This window comes from Mustela nigripes, chromosome 13 (assembly GCF_022355385.1).
Source record: "Mustela nigripes isolate SB6536 chromosome 13, MUSNIG.SB6536, whole genome shotgun sequence".
NCBI classification, from domain to species: domain Eukaryota; kingdom Metazoa; phylum Chordata; class Mammalia; order Carnivora; family Mustelidae; genus Mustela; species Mustela nigripes.
In genome coordinates, this window is record NC_081569.1 from 5,217,192 (window position 1) to 5,235,858 (window position 18,667).

General features: G+C 58.4%; 2 protein-coding genes across 4 annotated transcripts; one reads left to right on the top strand and one right to left on the bottom strand.

Moving 5' to 3' along the window:
- The first annotated feature begins 241 nt into the window (after positions 1-241).
- On the top strand, positions 242-18,664 carry UNC45A (unc-45 myosin chaperone A). Of its 2 annotated transcripts, none has more exons than XM_059371542.1 (23): positions 242-343; positions 3,897-4,063; positions 4,263-4,473; positions 4,956-5,363; positions 5,542-5,703; positions 5,954-5,990; positions 6,278-6,453; positions 8,343-8,435; positions 8,819-8,986; positions 10,189-10,357; positions 10,645-10,815; positions 12,312-12,483; positions 13,086-13,386; positions 14,168-14,262; positions 14,459-14,600; positions 14,974-15,114; positions 15,276-15,403; positions 15,556-15,622; positions 16,028-16,141; positions 16,353-16,468; positions 17,311-17,428; positions 17,533-17,688; positions 17,867-18,664. In XM_059371542.1, exons 4-23 carry the CDS (start codon positions 5,313-5,315, stop codon positions 18,122-18,124), a joined length of 2,835 nt encoding a protein of 944 aa, XP_059227525.1. In that variant the 5' UTR covers positions 242-343; positions 3,897-4,063; positions 4,263-4,473; positions 4,956-5,312; the 3' UTR covers positions 18,125-18,664. The 2 variants fall into 2 exon arrangements, with proteins under 2 accessions (XP_059227525.1, XP_059227527.1); XM_059371544.1 differs by having other exon boundaries at positions 4,956-5,318.
- HDDC3 (HD domain containing 3) lies at positions 892-2,547 on the bottom strand. Of its 2 annotated transcripts, none has more exons than XM_059371553.1 (4): positions 2,389-2,547; positions 2,034-2,089; positions 1,626-1,923; positions 892-1,384 (listed from the first exon to the last, which is right to left on the bottom strand). In XM_059371553.1, the coding sequence occupies exons 1-4, from the start codon at positions 2,498-2,500 to the stop codon at positions 1,254-1,256; spliced, it is 597 nt and encodes a 198-aa protein (XP_059227536.1). In that variant the 5' UTR covers positions 2,501-2,547; the 3' UTR covers positions 892-1,253. The 2 variants fall into 2 exon arrangements, with proteins under 2 accessions (XP_059227536.1, XP_059227537.1); XM_059371554.1 differs by having other exon boundaries at positions 1,683-1,923; positions 2,389-2,544.
- Positions 18,665-18,667: the final 3 nt, after the last annotated feature.

The following is an 18,667-nucleotide window of genomic DNA, read 5'->3' on the forward strand; positions in this document are numbered from 1 at the left end:
TGACCTAACCACTTCCTCCTTCCCCAGGTGTGCCCTTTCTAAGGGGCTAATAACTCTGTGGCTAGCGGCGACCAGAAATCCGCCACCTGCAGCCCCCCAGCGAACCGACGCCACGGAGCCGGCAGCCGCCTCTCCCAGGCCCCGCCCACCACAGCCTCCGAGCGCGGGGCCGCCTCGGGGCCACTTCCGGAAACGACCGGAAATCCGCGTCTCTTAGTAACCAAAGGACCCGGCGTGTTGGGGCTGAGATCTGGGATGGGCTGCGCCTGGCGACGAGTTTCCAGGGCAGTCTGGGATATGAGGGACTCGCAGCACCCCCACGGGCCCTGTCCTGTTGTTGCTGGTAAGCAGGTGGCATTCCTTTCCAAAACATCTGTCATTCCGTCCAACTTTTTTCCTTTTTTCACCAACCTTCTTCTTTTTTTTTTTTTTTTAAGATTTTATTTATTTATTTGACAGACAGAGATCACAAGTAGGCCGAGAGGCAGGCAGAGAGAGAGAGGAGGAAGCAGGCTCCCCGCTGAGCAGAGAGCCCGATGCGGGACTCAATCCCGGGACCCCGAGATCATGACCTGAGCGGAAGGCAGCGGCCCAACCCACTGAGCCACCCAGGCGCCCTTTCACCAACCTTCTTAAAGGAGGAAGACTGTTAACCATTTCTTGAACACCTTCGGGTCAGGCTCTGTCTGACACGTGACCTAGTCTAACCCTAGTAATTACACAGCCTATCTCACTGATAAGGAAGCCAGGCTCGGCGGGGAGGGGTCGGGACCCTGGCCTGTCCCTGGGGGCACGCAGTCGGCTCCCTGCCACGTCCAAGAGCAGGTATCCCGCCTACCTGCTCGCCTACCTGCTCCCCATTCGGCAGGCTGGGGAAGGAGCAGCAAGAACTTAAAGCTTTACCCAAAATGCTTTATTTTTACATAATGACTTATGAACTAGTGTTTATGGAAGCCCAAGTCCCTGAGGGGCCAGAGTTCGCTCATACAGAATAGCAAACAGACCCAAGCCTGGAGAAAAGGGCAGTTCAGTGCATTAGGATCAGACGGGCTCCATCTGATTTCCACAATCCAGGGCTCAGCTGAGTCAGCAGGACACATTCAGAGTGAGAAGACGCAAGTGTCTCTTGGCCTCTTGTATCTGGGCTAAACCAATCAGGGAGGGAGATGGAGAGGCACCGAAAGGCGGGAACAGGAAATCTTTCTGGCCTGGCCAAGGCTGGAGTTTGGGCCCCTGATGGCTCCAAGGACCACTCAGAGCGTCAGCCCCCGCTCCTTAAACAGCTGCTTTAGAGCATCTTCCAGCTGTCGGTTTGTTCCCTGAAGCCCCTTCACCACTTGCGCTGCCCACTCGAAGTATTCCTGGACTCGATGTTCAGACCATCCTGCATGAGAATGGGCAGAAAACCTCTCACATGGCATCCAGGATAGCACTGCCTTCTGCCCACTTCCTGGAGGGAAGGGCCACCAGAGGAGCTCCCGCTGGGATTTGTCCTGAAAACGTCCCCTTGACCCAGCTGTTGCACTTCCACGGTGCGCAAGATCAGAGTGGGCTAGTAGGATTAGCTGGGGGAACCAACTAGAAGGCCCAGGCTCTTCCCCCACTCCCCCGGGGAACTAACCAACCTGTGCCTCCAGAAGGTGGACACCTCCCCCTTTCCCCCGGAAGGTGGGGGAGCGTACCCTCTGGGGTGCAGCGATTCAGGTCCCTCAGGTTGTACAGCTTGTCTGCCAGCTTCACCAGTTTGGCCCCGGGGCTGCTGTGGGGTGCGCGCTCCACCTGCAGCCGCTTTCTCTCCAGCTTGGGCATAGTCTTGTCATCTGTCACCTCCTCCACCAGCCGCCGCACTTGCGCCCCAAAGTGCCGCTCCACCTCATCCAAGCTGGTGTCTGTGTCCTCCACTGTGTCATGGAGCAGGGCTGCCTGGGGACAGGCTTCCCCTTAGTCCTGTGACTCCAGGCAAGGGCTGCCCAGGGCCGAGTGGGGTCCCTGATCCCCACCCTAGCCTCCGAGGAAAGAACGAGGGGAGTTACCTGTAACACCGCAATGTCAGTGATTCCCGCCTCGTGGGTCAGGATCCGAGCCACACCTGACGGGGCAAAGCAGGAAGTCAGACCTGAGGGAGCCCCAGGCAGCGTGCTGCGGGTTTTGCAGAGCCAGATGTGGCCTGTCACTAGCCAGATGACCTTTACTCTCTTTGCGTGTCATCTGTGCAGAGGATCAACCATGCCTACCGCCCCGCGTTGCTGCGAGGCTTAAACACGAAAAGTGCCCAGCACAAAGCCCGGTACAATGTAGGTACTCAATGAGGCGTAGGCCCTCCGCGTTCCCTTCCCGGTCCCCACCCCCTAGACACCGCTGCGGCTGCTCCCCGGGCGGCGCGCCCACCGATAGGGTGGTTGATGTAGGGGGTCCCTTCGGGGTCCTTCCGCCGCTGCAGTCGGTGCTTGCGAGCCGCGAAGTCCGCAGCCTCCACCAGCTGCGCCGCCTCGGAGCCCATCGCGCGCGTGGGGCTGGCGACTGACGTCCCAGGAGCCCCTTGAACCTAGACAGAGCGTCCACAGCGCCCCCTGGCGCCGCGGAGGCCGGTGACTGTGGAGTCCGACCCAGACAGGCTGGTTTCTGGGGAGCTGACATCCTGGCGGAGAGACCAGCTGGTGAGGGGCGCTGCTCCGCTGTGGGTGCAAGAAGGACATGGCCGGCCTCTGAGAACCCACAGTCTCGGCGAAGGAGGAAGACAAACAAGAAATAAGACAGTATTCTCACAGAGTGCCAGATCCGGGTCAGAAATCTGGGGATTATTGGCCTTGGAGGAAGGGCAATTCACCCGGCCTCCTAGGGTCAAAGGCAACATCCTCCAAAAGGATTCTCTCGTCCTGTGAAAAGACAGTCTTCAATGTCAATGTTCTGAAAATTCTCAAAGTGCTCTAAAAATGGTTTTCCCTGCAGGGAGGAACTGGTTGGGATGGGCGTGGGAGCCTCACTTTTGGGCCCAGAAGACCCTACAGCCTGACCCTCTGGTAACTGGAACTTACACTAGCAGCCTGCCTAACTGCTTCAGGGTTAGACTCCCAGACAGCAGTGATGTTTCTGCAAGAACTGTCTTCTTTGTTCTCGGGTGCTGCATTTCTTTCTTGTACCATCAGTGTTCCTGCTTCAGTCCCTAGACACCTGCTGTGCGCCCCTCAGATGATAACTGCTGTCATGCTGTTCTGGGAGCATGACATCGTCAGGTCTTCACAGACTCTGGAATAACAGCACTGCTGGCTGGTGGCCTTGGGCCTTCTAGAGAAAATCCCTGTCTCAGCAGATGGCTGCTATGAGGTTTAAGGGGTAAGAGAGAACTAGAGACCCTGGAAGAACTTTTCCTGTGAACTGGTTTGCGAAGTACAGTACTCCAATCAGACTGGTAGCTTCTGGGTTTCAGCTGGTAGCTGGGGCAGACAAGGGCTCAAGGGAAAAGCTAATGGAAGGACTTGCCCTTGTTTTGCAGCTAGTCTTAGTGGTTGCCATGATGCAGAAGTTAGGGAGGGAAGCTCCAAACGCTGTAACTAAGGTCCCTGGGGCCTGAAATGGAACGACCAGAATTCCCAGGGCTTCCACAGCTGCCTGGAAATTGAGAGTGGGTAGAGAGAAACATATCTGGCTTTATCTCTTTTTCAGCCTAATGGCTCGACTTCCCTCTCGTGCCTCATTCTGAGCTCTAGTTTTCTGAACCTTTTCCCATTCAGTTCGGAAAACCTTAGGCAGATGGAGACACAGTCCCCACGTTTTCCGACAGAAAATAGAACCTCAGTCACTTTCGCCTCCAGAGGTCTGTGGTAGAAGCTTCAGGTTTGTGTTCATGGCGCCCAGGGGCCTTGCGGTTTTGATTTTTATTTTCCTACTCTCTTTAGCCATGGCTTAGAAAGAGAGATGTTGGGGTTCCTAAGACCAGCGCTCAGGTGGACGTGACCTCTCATGGGCTTTCAAAGGAGGCTAGGCCTTTTGCTGACTGGCCTGACCGTGGGGCTGCTGCTGCTCTTCAGCTGGGCGACGCTTGCTCAGCCGACCTCTCTCTCAGGTACCCAGTCTCCTCTGCGCGTACCCCTCTTCAGGCCCCTACCAGCTCATCAGGGTATGAGCTGCTCTGGGGAGCCAGTGGGGAGGAAGGGCATCTGCCCTTTTGATAAGGGCTGATCATTTTCACTCTCCAGAGGGATGGAGTTGGGTGTGGGCAGACCATTCTTGCCAGTCTCCAGCCCCCTTGCTCCCCCCTTCAGCATTGGCCCACCACCCTCACTTGTGCCAGACCACCTGGGATGCTGATGGCCGCCGCTACCCCGGTTTTTTCTGTCCTCGGCTCTCGGATACCCCGGAGGAAGCCTTCTGCTGCCACCTGCAGGCTGCAGGGGGCTCCTGCTGCACCCAGGCTGAATTTGAGGCCTTGTACCAGGTCAACCTGTCCAGCCTTCCGCCTCCACCCATCCTCAGGTGAGAACTCCAAACCCCAGAACCCCCGGAACACTGGCAAACAAGCTCTGTTTTTCATTCCTGGGGCGGGAAGTTTGTAGCATACAGACGAGTGGAGGGGCCGACTTCAAACAGAAAATCGCGTGAATACACAATTACAAACAGTTCTGTGAAAGGAAGTTCAGGGGGCTGTGTAAGCGGGTAAACAGGGAGCCATTGCGTGCACTGTGGGGCTGGGGTCAGGTGGGACAGGTGTCAGACCGAGAGGATCTTGCAGTCCGTGGGTTACATCCATTATAGTCGGGGTTTTCAAAACTAAATCTGTCCATGGATGGCTTCATGGCATCTGTGATCCCCTGAATTTCTATTTACGAATTCTACATTGATCGGTGGAGAGGGGTGTCCCGAGCTTTCTCCGACTCTCAAGGGCTCTGTAACCGACAGGCTGCAGCAGCAAGCGCGCGGCTGGGGCCAGCATCCTAATACTCTCTCCTCTCCTACAGGGGTCGGGGTCCGCTCCTAGCCCTGGGCCTCTATACCCTGCTGCTCGTGGCCCTGATGACCGCCGACCTCGTGCACTTCTGCCGCGGTCGGGGCGGCGGCCGGCGCCGGCGCCCCAGCCGTCTTTCCTCTCGGTCCTCCGCCGCGCGCCCCCTGCAGGTCCCGGTGGGGACGGACTAGGATCCGCCGCGCGGATCAGAGCCCCGCCCATCGGCGCGCTCTCTCCTTGCCCCCGCCCCTTCTCTGCCTCCGCCTCTGACGCAGACCGGGGCGGGGCAGCCGACGCCCGATTCCTTAGCCTGGTCCCACGCCGCCCCAGAGACTGCGCCTGCGCGCGTCCTGGACGCCCTCTCTCCGCGATGACTGTGAGTGGTCCAGGCACCCCTGAGCCCCGGCCCGCCGCCCCCGGGGTGCGTACCGGTCCTCCCGTTCCATCACCACTTCCCACCTGCTGTGACCGTACCCCGGCCTCCTTCTCCCCGTCTTGGCCCTCCATGGGACTTGCCCCTGCCCCCCGGTCTCTTGTCTCCCAGCTCCCTGACCCTGGCCTGAGCCCACCCCTAGCGTTTCCACCCATTCCCTCCACAGGCCAGTGCGGTGGAGCAGCTGCGAAAGGAGGGCAACGAGCTGTTCAAATGCGGGGACTACGAGGGCGCCCTGACGGCCTACACTCAGGCCCTAGGTCTGGGCGCTACGCCCCAGGACCAGGCCATTCTGCACCGAAACCGGGCCGCCTGTCACCTGAAGCTGGTGAGGGAGCCTGCTGCTCTTCCTCTGCCCCTCCTCTGCCCTGCCTGGGCCCGGTTTGACCATCTTGCTGCTGTTTGGGTCCTGGCTGGGTGTTCACCTTCCCAGGCCACCTCCACTTACTTGTCTGATGTCTTTTTGGGCCTCCGGGTGGTGGGGATTTGAGTGGCTACTAGAGCACAGCCCTGCTGCCCAGCTAGTGCCCTGAAAGGAAGGCGACCAGCCTCTCAAGCTCCCGCTCCTTTTCTTACAGGAAGATTACGACAAAGCAGAAACCGAGGCATCCAAAGGTAGGAGACTGTGGGCTGCGGTGTGGAGCTGTGGTGGGCAAGGACTCTGGTTCCACTGCACCTTCACATTTTCCTTTCCCTTTGGCCCCAGAAACACTTCTGCCTTCTCTCTTTCCCACTTCTTTGGGCGTTTCCTTCTCTGCAGCTACCCTCACCTTTCTGAGGCTGGAATACTGAGTCCCACATCTGTCCCCCCACCTTCCTCGGGCCCTCGAGACCTTTCCCTACTGCTTTTGCCTGGAGATGGTGGCCTCATGGGTGCTGACAGAGCTCCCGTTTGTGCTCAGCCATCGAAAAGGACGGAGGAGATGTCAAAGCACTTTACCGGCGCAGCCAAGCCCTAGAGAAGTTGGGCCGCCTTGATCAGGCTGTCCTTGACCTGCAGAGATGTGTGAGCCTGGAACCCAAGAACAGAGTTTTCCAGGAGGCCCTGAGGAACATCGGCGGCCAGATTCAGGAGAAGGTACGTGAATGACTGAGAGAGAGGCTTTGACAGGTGGTAGAGGGACACTGGTAAATGGATCTGGGCAAAGGATGTAAACAGGAGATACTGATGGCAAACAAGCTTTTGGAATGAAGCTCAGACTTGCTAGTGGTTAGGGAGAAGCAAGTGAAAATAACAGCCAGATGCTGTCTTTTCAGCAAACTTTTAAAGTATGTAACTTTGCTAGAAGAAGGGAGGCAGATGCTTAAGTGGCAGGCTCGATCATGAGTTGGTGCATATTGGTACAGCTCCTTCGGGGAGCACCTGAACATAGCTCTTAAAATTTTAAATGAGCGTATCCTGTGATCCAGTATGTTTATTTGCTGTCTCCCCTGAAGAAGCCTTGACCGTGTACACAAGCAGGCATGTGTATGTTTATTTCAGCCTTGTTTATTGTAATATGAAGTTGGAGCTTGGCTAACTGCCTAGTGATAGGGGAGTGGATTAATAAATGGGGTGCTCCCCTTACTGTGGACCCCTGTGTCACAGCTACCAGGAGTAGGTAGATTTATAGACATCCATGTATAGTCGTGGAAAGAGACAACTTCTTAAATGAAAAAAGCCAAGTATGCTGTAACACATATGGGAGGATACTGTTCATGTTGAAATAATACCTCATGTGCACCCTCAAAACAGTACCATGTTATCTTCTGTGGGCCCACTTGGGTGTGTAAATATGAAGAAAACTATTTTCAGAGATAATGCATCAGAATGGTAACAGCATGAGCCCTGGGGAACGGAGGGAGATTGATGGAGTTTTTCAGAGCTGCTGCTTCATCCATTAACTCCGTAATATAGAAAGAGACACTGTTTGAATAGTATATACGTTAAAAGTTACTTTAGGGGGCCCCTGGACAGCTCAGTGAGTTAGGCCTCTGCCTTCGGCTCAGGTCATGATCTCAGGGTCCTGGGATTGAACCCCACATCAGGCTCTCTGCTCAGCGGGGAGCCTGTTCCCCACCGCCCGCCTGCCTCTCTCCCTACTTGTGATCTCTGTCTGTTAAATGAATAAATAAAATCTTAAAAAAAAAAAAACAGTTACTGTAGGAGAAAGAAGTCTAAAGCCCATCATGAACACAGCCCAGCTTAAATTAACCAGATCCTGGTCTGCCAGATTCCCTGCCAGAGCAGGGAATGCGCTGGCAGATGCCTTATAGAAAGGCTGAGATGTGGGAAGGCAGGTTGTTTCTGCTCTGTGCAGCTCTGGTCAGCAGGAGCTGCCTAGAGCCCTATGTTGAGATGGATGAGGAAGCAGGTTGGCGGGCCTAGCAGAGCGCCCCATGCAGGACTGATTGGTCATGTCTGCCATGGATGCAAAGGGGGATGCGGGGAATAGCACATATGCTGGGTACGTGCCACCACCCATGCCCTGGGCCCTGGGGAGGGAGAGGGCCGAGGGTGATCTCGGTCCATCAGGTTATTTTTAAGTTTTCAGAATGCTGGAGCCTCTGAAAGCTACCTCCTGACCTGCTGGCTCCCCTGCTGCAGGTGTCAGTGCTGGGTTGAGGGCCAGGGGCACAACATCCATGCTGCCACGACATGGATGGCTCCTCAGGGAGGCGGTGGCCCTGTGGCTCCCAGGGTGCCTTGCCTTCTGAATGGCACCGCCTTCGGCACTAGCACCGCCCCTGCTGCCCGAGTGGGAAGTAGCTCAGGAGGGAAAACAGCCGCGGGAAGTTTGGGTGAAGCTGCCAGGCGAGTCTCTTCCTGCCCAAGGTAGCGTGGGGTGAGCCCGCAGCCCAGATGTCCTAGCTGTGCCTCCTGAGGACATGAGCCAGGCGCCGGGATGAGTGGAAGAGAGCACACAGGGAATGCGCCATCTTTGGCTCCAAGAGGGACCTCCCCCGCGCCTCGCTGGTTTGTCGTAGGTGCGATACATGTCCTCGACGGATGCCAAAGTGGAGCAGATGTTTCAGATACTGTTGGACCCACAAGAGAAAGGCACCGAGAAGAAGCAAAAGGTATAGGTCTGGGCCGAGCGAGTGGGGGCGGGACTCCCACTACAGCTGCCCCCTTCCCCCAGCCCCCTGTCCCTGCCCCAGCGGTGCCCTCGCCCTGAGTGGTATTGGCCCACCAGCCGCTGCTGGCCTGCTGTGCTGCCCTGTGCTCCTCGGGTCATGCAGCCGGACTCCCAGAGCCCAAGCGAGAACCTACAGGGCCTAGGGCCTGTGTGTGTCCTTTCCCTTCCTTACTGGAGGGAACTGAAGTTCACAGAGGTTCCGTTTATGACCCGGGTCGCTCAGCCGCTGAATGGAAGCAGGGTGGTCCAGAGCTCAGGCTCGCTGCTCGCCCTGGCCCGGGCTGTGGGTAGCGTCCATGGGATGGTGCGCTTCCTTTGACGCAGGCTTCCCAGAACCTGGTGGTGCTGGCCCGGGAGGATGCTGGGGCTGAGAAGATCTTCCGGAGCAACGGGGTTGAGCTCCTGCAGCGCCTGCTGGACACGGGCGAGGCTGACCTGATGCTGGCGGCTCTGCGCACCCTGGTCGGCATCTGCTCGGAGCACCAGTCACGAGTAGGTGGGGCGGCGGGGCTGGCTACTACCACGGTCCATGCACCCACCACCCTGCCACGATCCACTCTGTATTCCCAGAAGAATAGAAGGTGGAATACAAGGGGACGCATCATGAGGGGAAAAATTAAAATGGCTCCCAAAAAAACCATCATGATTTGGGATGAACTGGGGCTTGTAAAAAGTGAAAGGAGCCCACGGACACCCTGAGCCCGTGCTTTCAGTAGGCGGTCCTGGAGCCAGCTCAGAGACGCCTCGTTCGGACTCACTCATTGTGCAATAAAAGCGAGGTCTTGCAAGGAAAGAGGCCCCCGTCGTTCTCCAACCATCAAACTGACGTTTCCCCTGCAGGAGTGTCCTCCAGCCAGTGATGTGGTCGGTGATGTCACCCAGAACATCTGTACTCAGACAGGGACCAGATAGGAGGGGCTTGACCCTGAGCTGGTTGTCCGTATAGACAGCACATGTCCAGCACAGACACTTGTGCAAGAATAGTCCTGCCCTGGCGGAGTCCAGGCCATACTTCTTACCTGAGCTGGCTGGACCCAGCGGAAGGGACTTGACCCTTGGTTCCTTTGAGAGGCGCCCACAGTTCCGAGATCAGGGATGGAGCTGTGGAATAGTCCATGAAAGCTCTTTAGGCCAAACCCAGGCTATACTTCTGGGTCTCCCAGAACTAAGAACGGTAAAGCCATGTGAATTCCATCCACCTCTTTCAGCTTTCCTGCCCCTTTCAGGTGAGCCTCTGGGATATCCAGCTTAGAAATGGGACGGAGAGGCCTTGCCGTCCGTTCCGTGCATGCCCGCATCCCGAGGGTGCAGACAGCCTCAGAGTCACCATTGGAAAGGAACCAGGGGTCCTTGGACCTGGGGTCATGGAGCTTGTCCAGACTTCTGGGGCTCCTTGTTAGGGAAACACAAACCAAAGCAGCTGTTCCTCGGGCCACAGTGTTCCTGTCTGCTCTGACACGCTGAGGAGAGGTAGTGGTGGATTCCTCTGGAATGTTTCCCTTAGAAGCCTTTCCCGCAAATAATCCTGGCATGGCCCTGGGTCACACGCTCATTCAGGCCCACTTTGATTCCCTTTGGAGCTGGGCCTTCCACCGAGATGTTGTCTCCCCTTCTGGCCACACTCACACCCACAGTTAGGGATCTCTGTGGCTGCCCTCCACCAACGGGAGGCTCTGTCCCCCTCTCCTACCCAGACGGTGGCAACCCTGAGTGTGCTGGGAACGCGGCGTGTGGTCTCCATCCTTGGCGTGGAAAACCAGGCTGTGTCCCTGGCTGCCTGCCACCTCCTGCAGGTTATATTCGACGCCCTCAAGGAAGGCGTCAAGAAAGGCTTCAGAGGCAAAGAAGGAGCCATCATCGTGGGTGAGTAGAAGGAGGTCTGCGGTCCTTTGGGTGTTGCGATCCTGGAGGGAAAGGGGCCGAGCCAGCCAGGCTAGCTCTTTGGGGACCACACTGGCCGCTGCAGGTTGTTTAGGGATATGGCTTGGTGGCAGTATTTTACTCTACATTGGAAGCCTGCAGAGAAGGGTACCTACAGGGAAGGCTGAAGCCCAGGGGTCCCCTTCCTCTGTCTCCATGGCCTATTGGGGGGGTAGGGGTCAGGCAGGGCCGGGCCATTGTGGGGTTCGCTGATGCCTTCTCGTTGCCAGATCCTGCGCGAGAGCTCAAGATCCTCATCAGTAACCTCTTGGAGCTGCTGACTGAGGTGGGGGTCTCTGGCCAAGGCCGGGACAATGCTCTGAGCCTTCTGATTAAAACAGTGCCCCGGAAGTCTCTGAAGGACCCCAACAACAGCCTCACGCTCTGGGTCATTGACCAAGGTAGGAGATCAGTTTTAAAGAGGGAGAAGGACCCTGAGCGTACCTGTTACGTCTTGCTTGGGTCATTGTTCCAGCCCTGTGTCTGCACTGAAGCACGTCCTGTGGCCTGCACTGTGGTCTCAGGAGAGGGGAGACCCTTCAGCCGCGCCCGTGTGCACGTGTGTGTGCATCGAGCAGGCGGGCAAGCCCATCAGCGGGAAGGCTGGTTGAGCTTTCTGTATCTGAGGTGTTTCCCCGTGAGTGTACATTACTTTGTACTTGGAGAAAAATATTTAGAAGTTTACTATATAAATTCACACCTCTTGGGACACCTGGCTGGCTCCTCAGTGGAACATGCAGCCTTTTTTTTTTTTTTTTTTTAAGATTTATTGATTGAGAGAAAGCACGCTTGTGATGGAGGGACAGGGGCAGAGGGAGAGGAAGAGACTCTCAGGCAGGCTCCCTGCTGAGCACAGAGCCAGATGCAAGGCTCGACCCTGAGATCATGACCTAAGCCAAAATCAAGACTCAGCTGCTTAACCGACTGCATCACTCAGGTGCTCCTGAAAAATGGGACTCTTGATCCTTGGGATTGTGAGCTCAAACCCTGTACTGGGTAAAGAGAGTACTTAAAAAACAAAAAGAAAGATATTAAGTACATACATACATATACGTATACATAGATACACACACATACATAAATCAGTTCACAGTACTCTTTTTCCCTTTAAAGATAAATAAGGTGGGGCGCCTGGGTGGCTCAGTCGTTAGGTGTCTGCCTTTGGCTCTGGTCATGATCCCAGGATCCTGGGATCGAGTCCCGCATCAGGCTCCTTGCTCTGTTGGAAGCCTGCTTCTCCTTCCACCACTTCCCCTGGTTGTGTTCTGTCTCTCTCTCTCTGTCTCTGTCAAATAAAGTCTTTTTTTTTTTTTTAAATAAAGATTTTATTTATTTATTTATTTATTTGACAGACAGAGATCACAAGTATGCAGAGAGTCAGGCAGGGCCGGGGGAAGCAGGCTCCCTGGTAAGCAGAGAGCCTGGAGCTCGATCCCAGGACCCTGAGATCATGACTTGAGCCGAAGGCAGAGGCTTAACCCAGTGAGCCACCCAGGCGCCCGAATAAATAAAGTCTTTAGAAAAGATAAATAAGGAAAACTTGGCAAAGGCCCTCCATGAGTACGTTTATCGGGTGTTCATCTTTTGGTGACCTCCTAATGCTGTGAGGCCCGGGTGTTATCTTTCCCTTCAGTGTTACAGATGAGGAACCTCAAAGCCCCAGAGCACTTGGCCCCATGGGCAGGGCCAGCATGCGGTCCTCACTTCCGAGGACCCTTCCTGACACCATGACTGTTTCTGGAGGCGGCGGCAGCCCCCCCGGCTCTCCGAGCCTGCCCTGCATGCGACTGTCCATGCTGTCCCGCTCTCCGGGAGGCCCTGCTTGCCCGTGCCCCTCCCAGGGAACCTCCTCACTTTGCCAGCCTTTTGCTCCTTTCATAGCAGGGTATCTTTTCAGGCCTGAAGAAGATTCTGGAGGTGGGAGGCTCTGTGCAGGGGCCTCCTGGAGAGCTCGCGGTGACCGCGAACAGCCGCATGAGTGCCTCCGTGTTGCTCAACAAGCTCTTTGATGACCTGAAGTGTGACGCCGAGAGGGAGAATTTCCACCGGCTCTGCGAGAACTACATCAGGTAAGGGAGCCGGCCCGGACCACTGCCGGGGCTGCCGACGGTTCGCACTCCTCGGGGAGGGCCAGCAATGAAAGGGTTTCAATCAGGAGAGCAGCCTTAGGGACGCCTTGCAGGGACCAAAGTGGTCCCAAGGCCCACTTCTTTTTCCAAAGTGGCCTGCCCAGGGAATGTTCTTTCTCCATTCTACACCACAGCGAATGCTCTCGGGCACGCACTGTGTGGACTGAGCCCTTTGGGGTGTCCGTTGGGACACTGCAGTGCAGCGCGACGGTCCTGCCCTTAAGGAGGTTCCAGGTGGGACTGAGGACAAATCCTGATAGGAGCAGAGCAGTTTTGGGTTGTCATACGTGCAGGAAAGGAGCTAAATGGTGTGAGCGAGAGTGACCTAGGTCAGCTACATGATCAGGGAAGGCCCGAGAGCCGAGCGAGAGAAGCTGGGCAGCCAGTGCTCAGCGGCATGGGCTTGCCGTCCCGGGGGCAGCTTTCTTTGCTGTTCCTGCCCAAGTCGTGCAGATGCCTGGCCGGTGGACAGAAAGGGGGTGGGGTAGGAGAATCCCCTTATGCTGGCCTTTGTGTGACCGCTGTCACCTTGTGCCCCTCAGGAGCTGGTTCGAGGGCCAAGGTCTGGCCGGGAAGCTGCGGGCTATCCAGACGGTGTCCTGCCTCCTGCAGGGCCCGTGCGAAGCCGGCAACCGGGCCCTGGAGCTGAGCGGCGTCATGGAGAGCGTGATTGCTCTGTGCGCCTCTGAGCAGGAGGAGGAGCAGCTGGTGGCTGTGGAGGCTCTCATCCATGCGGCCGGCAAGGCCAAGCGGGCCTCGTTCATCACGGCTAACGGCGTCTCGCTGCTGAAGGACCTGTACAAGCGCAGTGAGAAGGACAGCATCCGCATCCGGGCGCTGGTGGTGAGCCGGGCAGGCCCGGGCTGGGCAGGCCAGCCTGCAGGCAAGGGGGCCGGTATGGGAGGGTGCGGCTCCAGCACAGCCGGGTGCAGTATGGGATGTGCAGGGCCATGTCAGAGCCAGAGGCATGAGCCCTGGCTCCTCCTGACCACAGGGCTCATGGTCAAGTTAGGGATGAGCCTTGTGCAGACAGGACCCCCGAGAATGCAGAACGGCACTTGCTGACCTCTGGAGGTGGTGGGAGAAGCTCCAGGAGGACCGCTGGGCCAGGCTAGTTGGCCAGGCTGGTCAGAGGGGCCATGTCGAAAGGCTTAGCCTCCAGGTAGCCCAGGAGCTGGAGCTTTGGGCCCTGGTTGGTCCCCGTAAGCCTGCTGCAACCATGCCCTTGGGAATGCTGGTCCTTCTCCTTGGGGCACTTAGTCCTGGGTCTCTCCATCCCAGAAGGATCTTCTCTTGCCCGAGGCACTGGGCCTCTCCCCACACAGGTCTTGGCTCCACCCACAAAGAGCTCTCTGTATGGCACAGAAAAAAAAACAGAGCAAACCCAGTGCAGATCTGGGGGGTTGGGGTCCAGGATGTCTGTCTCTACCCAATGTGTGTCACCTGAACCCCTCCCCCAGTAGCTGATTTGCTGCCAGATCTCTAGGTGGTAGCCTGGTAGGGCTGTGTGTGGCCTGCAGAAGGCCCGGCACCATGTCAGGGAGAGGGCCCATGCCAGGTGCGGAGGAGCCCAGCCCACCTCCATCCCTAGAGACCAGCATCTGGTTTTCGCCTCTTCCTGCAGGGCCTGTGTAAGCTCGGCTCGGCTGGAGGGACAGACTTTAGCATGAAGCAGTTTGCTGAAGGCTCCACTCTCAAACTGGCCAAGCAGTGTCGAAAGTGAGTTATTTGGTCGCTGTGGCTCCCAACCAGACTGTCAACTCGGCCTTGAGAGAAAAGTGTGGGTGGAGGGCGGGGCCTCCTCTCTACCCTGCTGTGCCCCAGGCAGACCCTCCTGAGTCCTGCCATGTGTGCTGCTTCATGTATAGAGGGGACACGCCCCTGTTCCGATCCCCACTACCCCGTGTGTCCCCAGGTGGCTGTGCAATGACCAGATCGACCCGGGCACGCGGCGCTGGGCAGTGGAGGGCCTGGCCTACCTCACCTTCGATGCTGACGTGAAGGAAGAGTTTGTGGAAGATGAGGCTGCCCTGAAGGCTCTGTTCCAGCTCAGCAGGGTAGCTCCTGGGTTCCTCTAGTCTTCTGGGAACAGAATCTGGGATTAGAATTGACCAGGCTTTCTTGGCAGGTCTCGGCCAGTGGCATCTGTGGTGCGGGGGCGGGAGGGCTGGGAGCCCGCGGGGCCGCTCTGTGGCCTGGGCCTCCGGGGCTGCACGAGCAGCGTTGGACCGGACAGTGTCTCTGGAGCAGTTAGGGAGGTCACAGGTGTGAGCCCCCAGAGTCTGGGGCCAGGTTGGGCCTGGGAGCTTCCCCCATTCATCCTGGCGCCCCAGTGGTCCAGCCGAGGGTAGACTTGGAGGCCCGGGCGGCATTTGTCCCATGCTGCTCTGTCCCCGGACGGCACCCCGACCGCCCCTGTCCTGCCCGCAGTCCGAGGAGAGGTCAGTGCTCTTTGCGGTGGCCTCGGCGCTGGTGAACTGCACCAACAGCTACGACTATGAGGAGCCCGACCCCAAAATGGTGGAGCTGGCCAAGTACGCCAAGCAACATGTGCCCGAGCAGCACCCCAAGGTGAGGGCGCCCTTGACCCGGGGCACCCGTAGCAGCCTCCTGTTGAAGTGGGTCTCTTACCTCTGTATTCACGTCCGTCGGTTTGTGCCGCGAGGAGGGCCGCCCTCTCCCTGTCCTGTCAGCCAGGGCCCCTCTGCTAAGCTAAGCTGCCTCCTTCCCAGGACAAGCCGGCTTTCGTGCGGGCTCGGGTGAAGAAGCTGCTGGCGGCGGGCGTGGTGTCGGCCATGACGTGCATGGTGAAGACCGAGAGCCCTGTGCTGACCGGCTCTTGCCGCGAGCTGCTGTCCAGGTGAGCCGGCCTCGGCGCCGCCAGACCTCCGAACTCGGGAGCGGAGGAGCAGTGGGGCCACCTGCGGAGCCGCTGGCCGTGACCGAGCCCGGGCCCGGGGGTGTCTTGTTGGCCAGAGCTGGCTCCCGCCCACCCACGCCGTCTCCCCACAGGGTCTTCCTGGCGCTGGTGGACGAGGTAGAGGACCGCGGCACGGTGGTGGCTCAGGGTGGCGGCAAGGTAAGCTGGCTTACAGTCTCCTTCCCGAGGGTCTAGAAAACATGACTCAGCGGCTGTCACACCAGGGACGAGGCCAGAACACAGTACGAGGGACCCGCAGGAACGTGCTCCTGCCGAGTGAGCGATGCCGGCGGGGGCGGGTCTGTGCTGCCCGAGATCCCGACGCTCCTTTCTCCTGCGTGGCCCAGGGCCCAGCCCAAGCCGCGGCCGGCCCGTAATAAGCGTGTGGAGGAGTTTGGGCAGCTTAAGGAGAGTCCTGAGGGGGGAAGAGGGTCTGGGGCAGGGAGTGTCACAGGCCTGAGGGAGGAGAGAGGTGAGCCCCAACCCCTGCCCGGGCTCGGGGGCTGGTGCTTTGGGCCTTACCCTCCATGGCACATCTCGGACCCTGGCGGCTCGTCCCCACAGGCTCTGCTCCCGCTGGCGCTGGAGGGCACTGACGTGGGCCAGACAAAGGCAGCGCAGGCTCTCGCCAAGCTCACCATCACCTCCAACCCAGAGATGACTTTTCCTGGCGAGCGGGTGCGTGTCTTGTCCCAACCCTGGCCTCTCTCCTACCCCGCACTGGGCCCTGATGGCCTCTGACCTGGGCTCTGGCTCCTCCTTGGGACGGACAGGAAGTGGCGGCCGTGCTGAGCCCCGGGGTGGCGAGGGCAGCCTTCTCTCTGGGGGTGGCCTCTTGCCTCCGGGTCGGTGGGGATGGTGAGCGCCCTGACAGCTGACTGTACCGCAGATCTATGAGGTGGTCCGGCCCCTCGTCTCCCTGCTGCACCTCAACTGCTCAGGCCTGCAGAACTTCGAGGCACTCATGGCTCTCACGAACCTGGCGGGGATCAGTGAGAGGCTCCGGTAAGGTCCCCGGGACAGCACTTTCCAGTTTGAAGAGCTGTCTTCGGTCACGGCTTGACTTGAGCCTCACAGGCCCTGTACCTGGGGAGGCAGGCCCTGAGGTCTGACTCGTACCGCAGTCCACCTGTGGGTGAGGCCTGGGGCGGTGATGGTGCGCACCCTGGAGTCCGACCGCCTGGGTTCACATCCTGACTCCACTGGCCGCTAGTGTGTAACGCAAACAAGTGCTGCTCCGTGCCTCAGTTTTCTCCTCTGTGGAATGGGATGGGCACACTCCCTCCCTCAGGAGTGGTAGTGAGCAATAAATGAGAAAATACACACACAAGCCCCAAGTACGTGGCACCTGGCTCGCTCCCAGGGGTGTGGCCAAGTGGTACGCGTCCACTGTCACCGCGAACGGTAACATTGGGCTCCCTGTCCGCACTCAGCCTGTTTCTTCTTCTGCAAGATAGTGATAGTAAGTGTACCTGCGCCTTCACCGTAGGGCCATGGTGAGGATTAAGACAGTCCAACCCTTGGGGCAAATAATACATTATATGTTAATTAGAAAAAAAAAAGTCCCAAGTTCTGATTCAGGGTACGAGCTTAAATGTTAGATGTTAGCATCACTGTCGGCAGCCCCCTGGTCTCCGAACTCCTGCTGTAGAGCATTTTCCATGGTCCCGTGCTATGTCCTAGGCTTGCTGAAGACACTGGAAGCCACCGCAGTTCATGCCTGGTGCAGGAGGGTCTCTGGTGCCCGGGAGATCCTTGACCTGGGGCTCGATTGCGTGGGGACTCAGGGATGGGGAGGTGGAGGCGGGAGCGCTAAGGCTGCTGACCTTTCCACCCTGGCCCCACAGGCAGAAGATCCTGAAGGAGAAGGCCGTGCCCATGATCGAGGGCTACATGTTCGAGGAGCATGAGATGATCCGCCGGGCAGCCACAGAGTGCATGTGCAACCTGGCCATGAGCAAGGAGGTGAGGGCGGCCCGGGGGTCACGACAGACAGGTGCGCGGTGGCACCCTTGCCCCACTTGGCTCTGCTGCAGCCCGCTCAGTCCCCTCCTCCCCTGTGGCCGCAGGTACAGGACCTCTTTGAAGCTGAGGGCAATGACCGGCTGAAGCTGCTGGTGCTGTACAGCGGTGAGGACGATGAGCTGCTGCGGCGGGCTGCGGCGGGGGGCCTGGCCATGCTCACCTCCATGCGGCCCTCACTCTGCAGCCGCATCCCCCAAGTGGTCAGTGCCTCTTCTTGGCCGGGAACGGGAGGCGGGTCTGGAACGCCCTGCATGGCCCCGGTGGGGGGGGGGGGGGGGGGGGGGGGGGGGCGGGCATCCTGGGACACACAGGAGTGCTCCGGCCAGGTTTGAGCCTGCTGCTCGGTGGTGACTGGTGACAATGCCCTGTTCCCCGCAGACCACACACTGGCTGGAGATCCTGCAGGCCTTGCTCTTGAGCCCCAACCAGGAGCTGCAGCACCGGGGTGTGGTGGTGGCACTGAACATGGTGGAGGCCTCGAAAGAGATCGCTGGCACCCTCATGGAGAGCGAGGTGCTGGAGATCCTGTCAGTGCTGGCTAAGGGCAAGGAGAGCCCCGTCACCAGGGCTGCTGCGGCCTGCCTGGGGAAAGCGGTGGAATACGGGCTTATCAAACCCAACCAGGGTGGAGAGTGAGGGTCTGCCTTGTGCACACGCAAGCTGCAGCAGAGGACAGACACAGCTTTGGCTGCTGCCGGCTGGGATGCTGAACACTGGCCTCTCCTCCCTAGCTGCTCCCCGATGTCCTCTGCTGAATCAGGGACCACGGGCAGTCACGGCCCTTTTCTGCCAGCACTGCCACCAGCCTCACGCAGCAGGAACCTTGTGTACTACTGTAGACAGCTGGGAATCTGGCCGCATGTTCCCGGCCTTGGGAAGGGCACATCCAGCAGCCGCACCAGCTAGGAGCCTCACCTGAGCCTGCCAGCGGGACCACCCCGACCCTCTAATAAAAAGTATGTGGGACTCAAATGCGCGCCCTGTCCCTCGGCAGGGACCTGGCTGTGGGCCAGTCTCTGGAGCGGGAGCCAGGTCTGGCTGTGTGCGCAGCAGTTAGCTCTACGGAAGGAATCCTACGGATTCCTCACCCGGGAGCCTGCTGAGTGCTGTCTAGTTCTGTTGGAGGATCAGGGTAAACCTACGAAGCTAATAAAAAGCTATTCAGTCGCGTGGGAATCA

Coding starts and splice junctions, on each gene's coding strand:
- HDDC3 (XM_059371553.1), bottom strand. CDS start 2,500: ATGGGCTCCGAGGCGGCGCAGCTGGTGGAGGCTGCGGACTTCGCGGCT. Junction 2,090..2,388: donor CTACATCAACCACCCTATCG/GTGGGCGCGCCG, acceptor TTGCCCCGTCAG/GTGTGGCTCGGATCCTGACC. Junction 1,924..2,033: donor CTGACATTGCGGTGTTACAG/GTAACTCCCCTC, acceptor GCCTGTCCCCAG/GCAGCCCTGCTCCATGACAC.
- UNC45A (XM_059371542.1), top strand. CDS start 5,313: ATGACTGTGAGTGGTCCAGGCACCCCTGAGCCCCGGCCCGCCGCCCCC. Junction 16,142..16,352: donor TGACTTTTCCTGGCGAGCGG/GTGCGTGTCTTG, acceptor ACTGTACCGCAG/ATCTATGAGGTGGTCCGGCC. Junction 17,429..17,532: donor ACCTGGCCATGAGCAAGGAG/GTGAGGGCGGCC, acceptor CTGTGGCCGCAG/GTACAGGACCTCTTTGAAGC.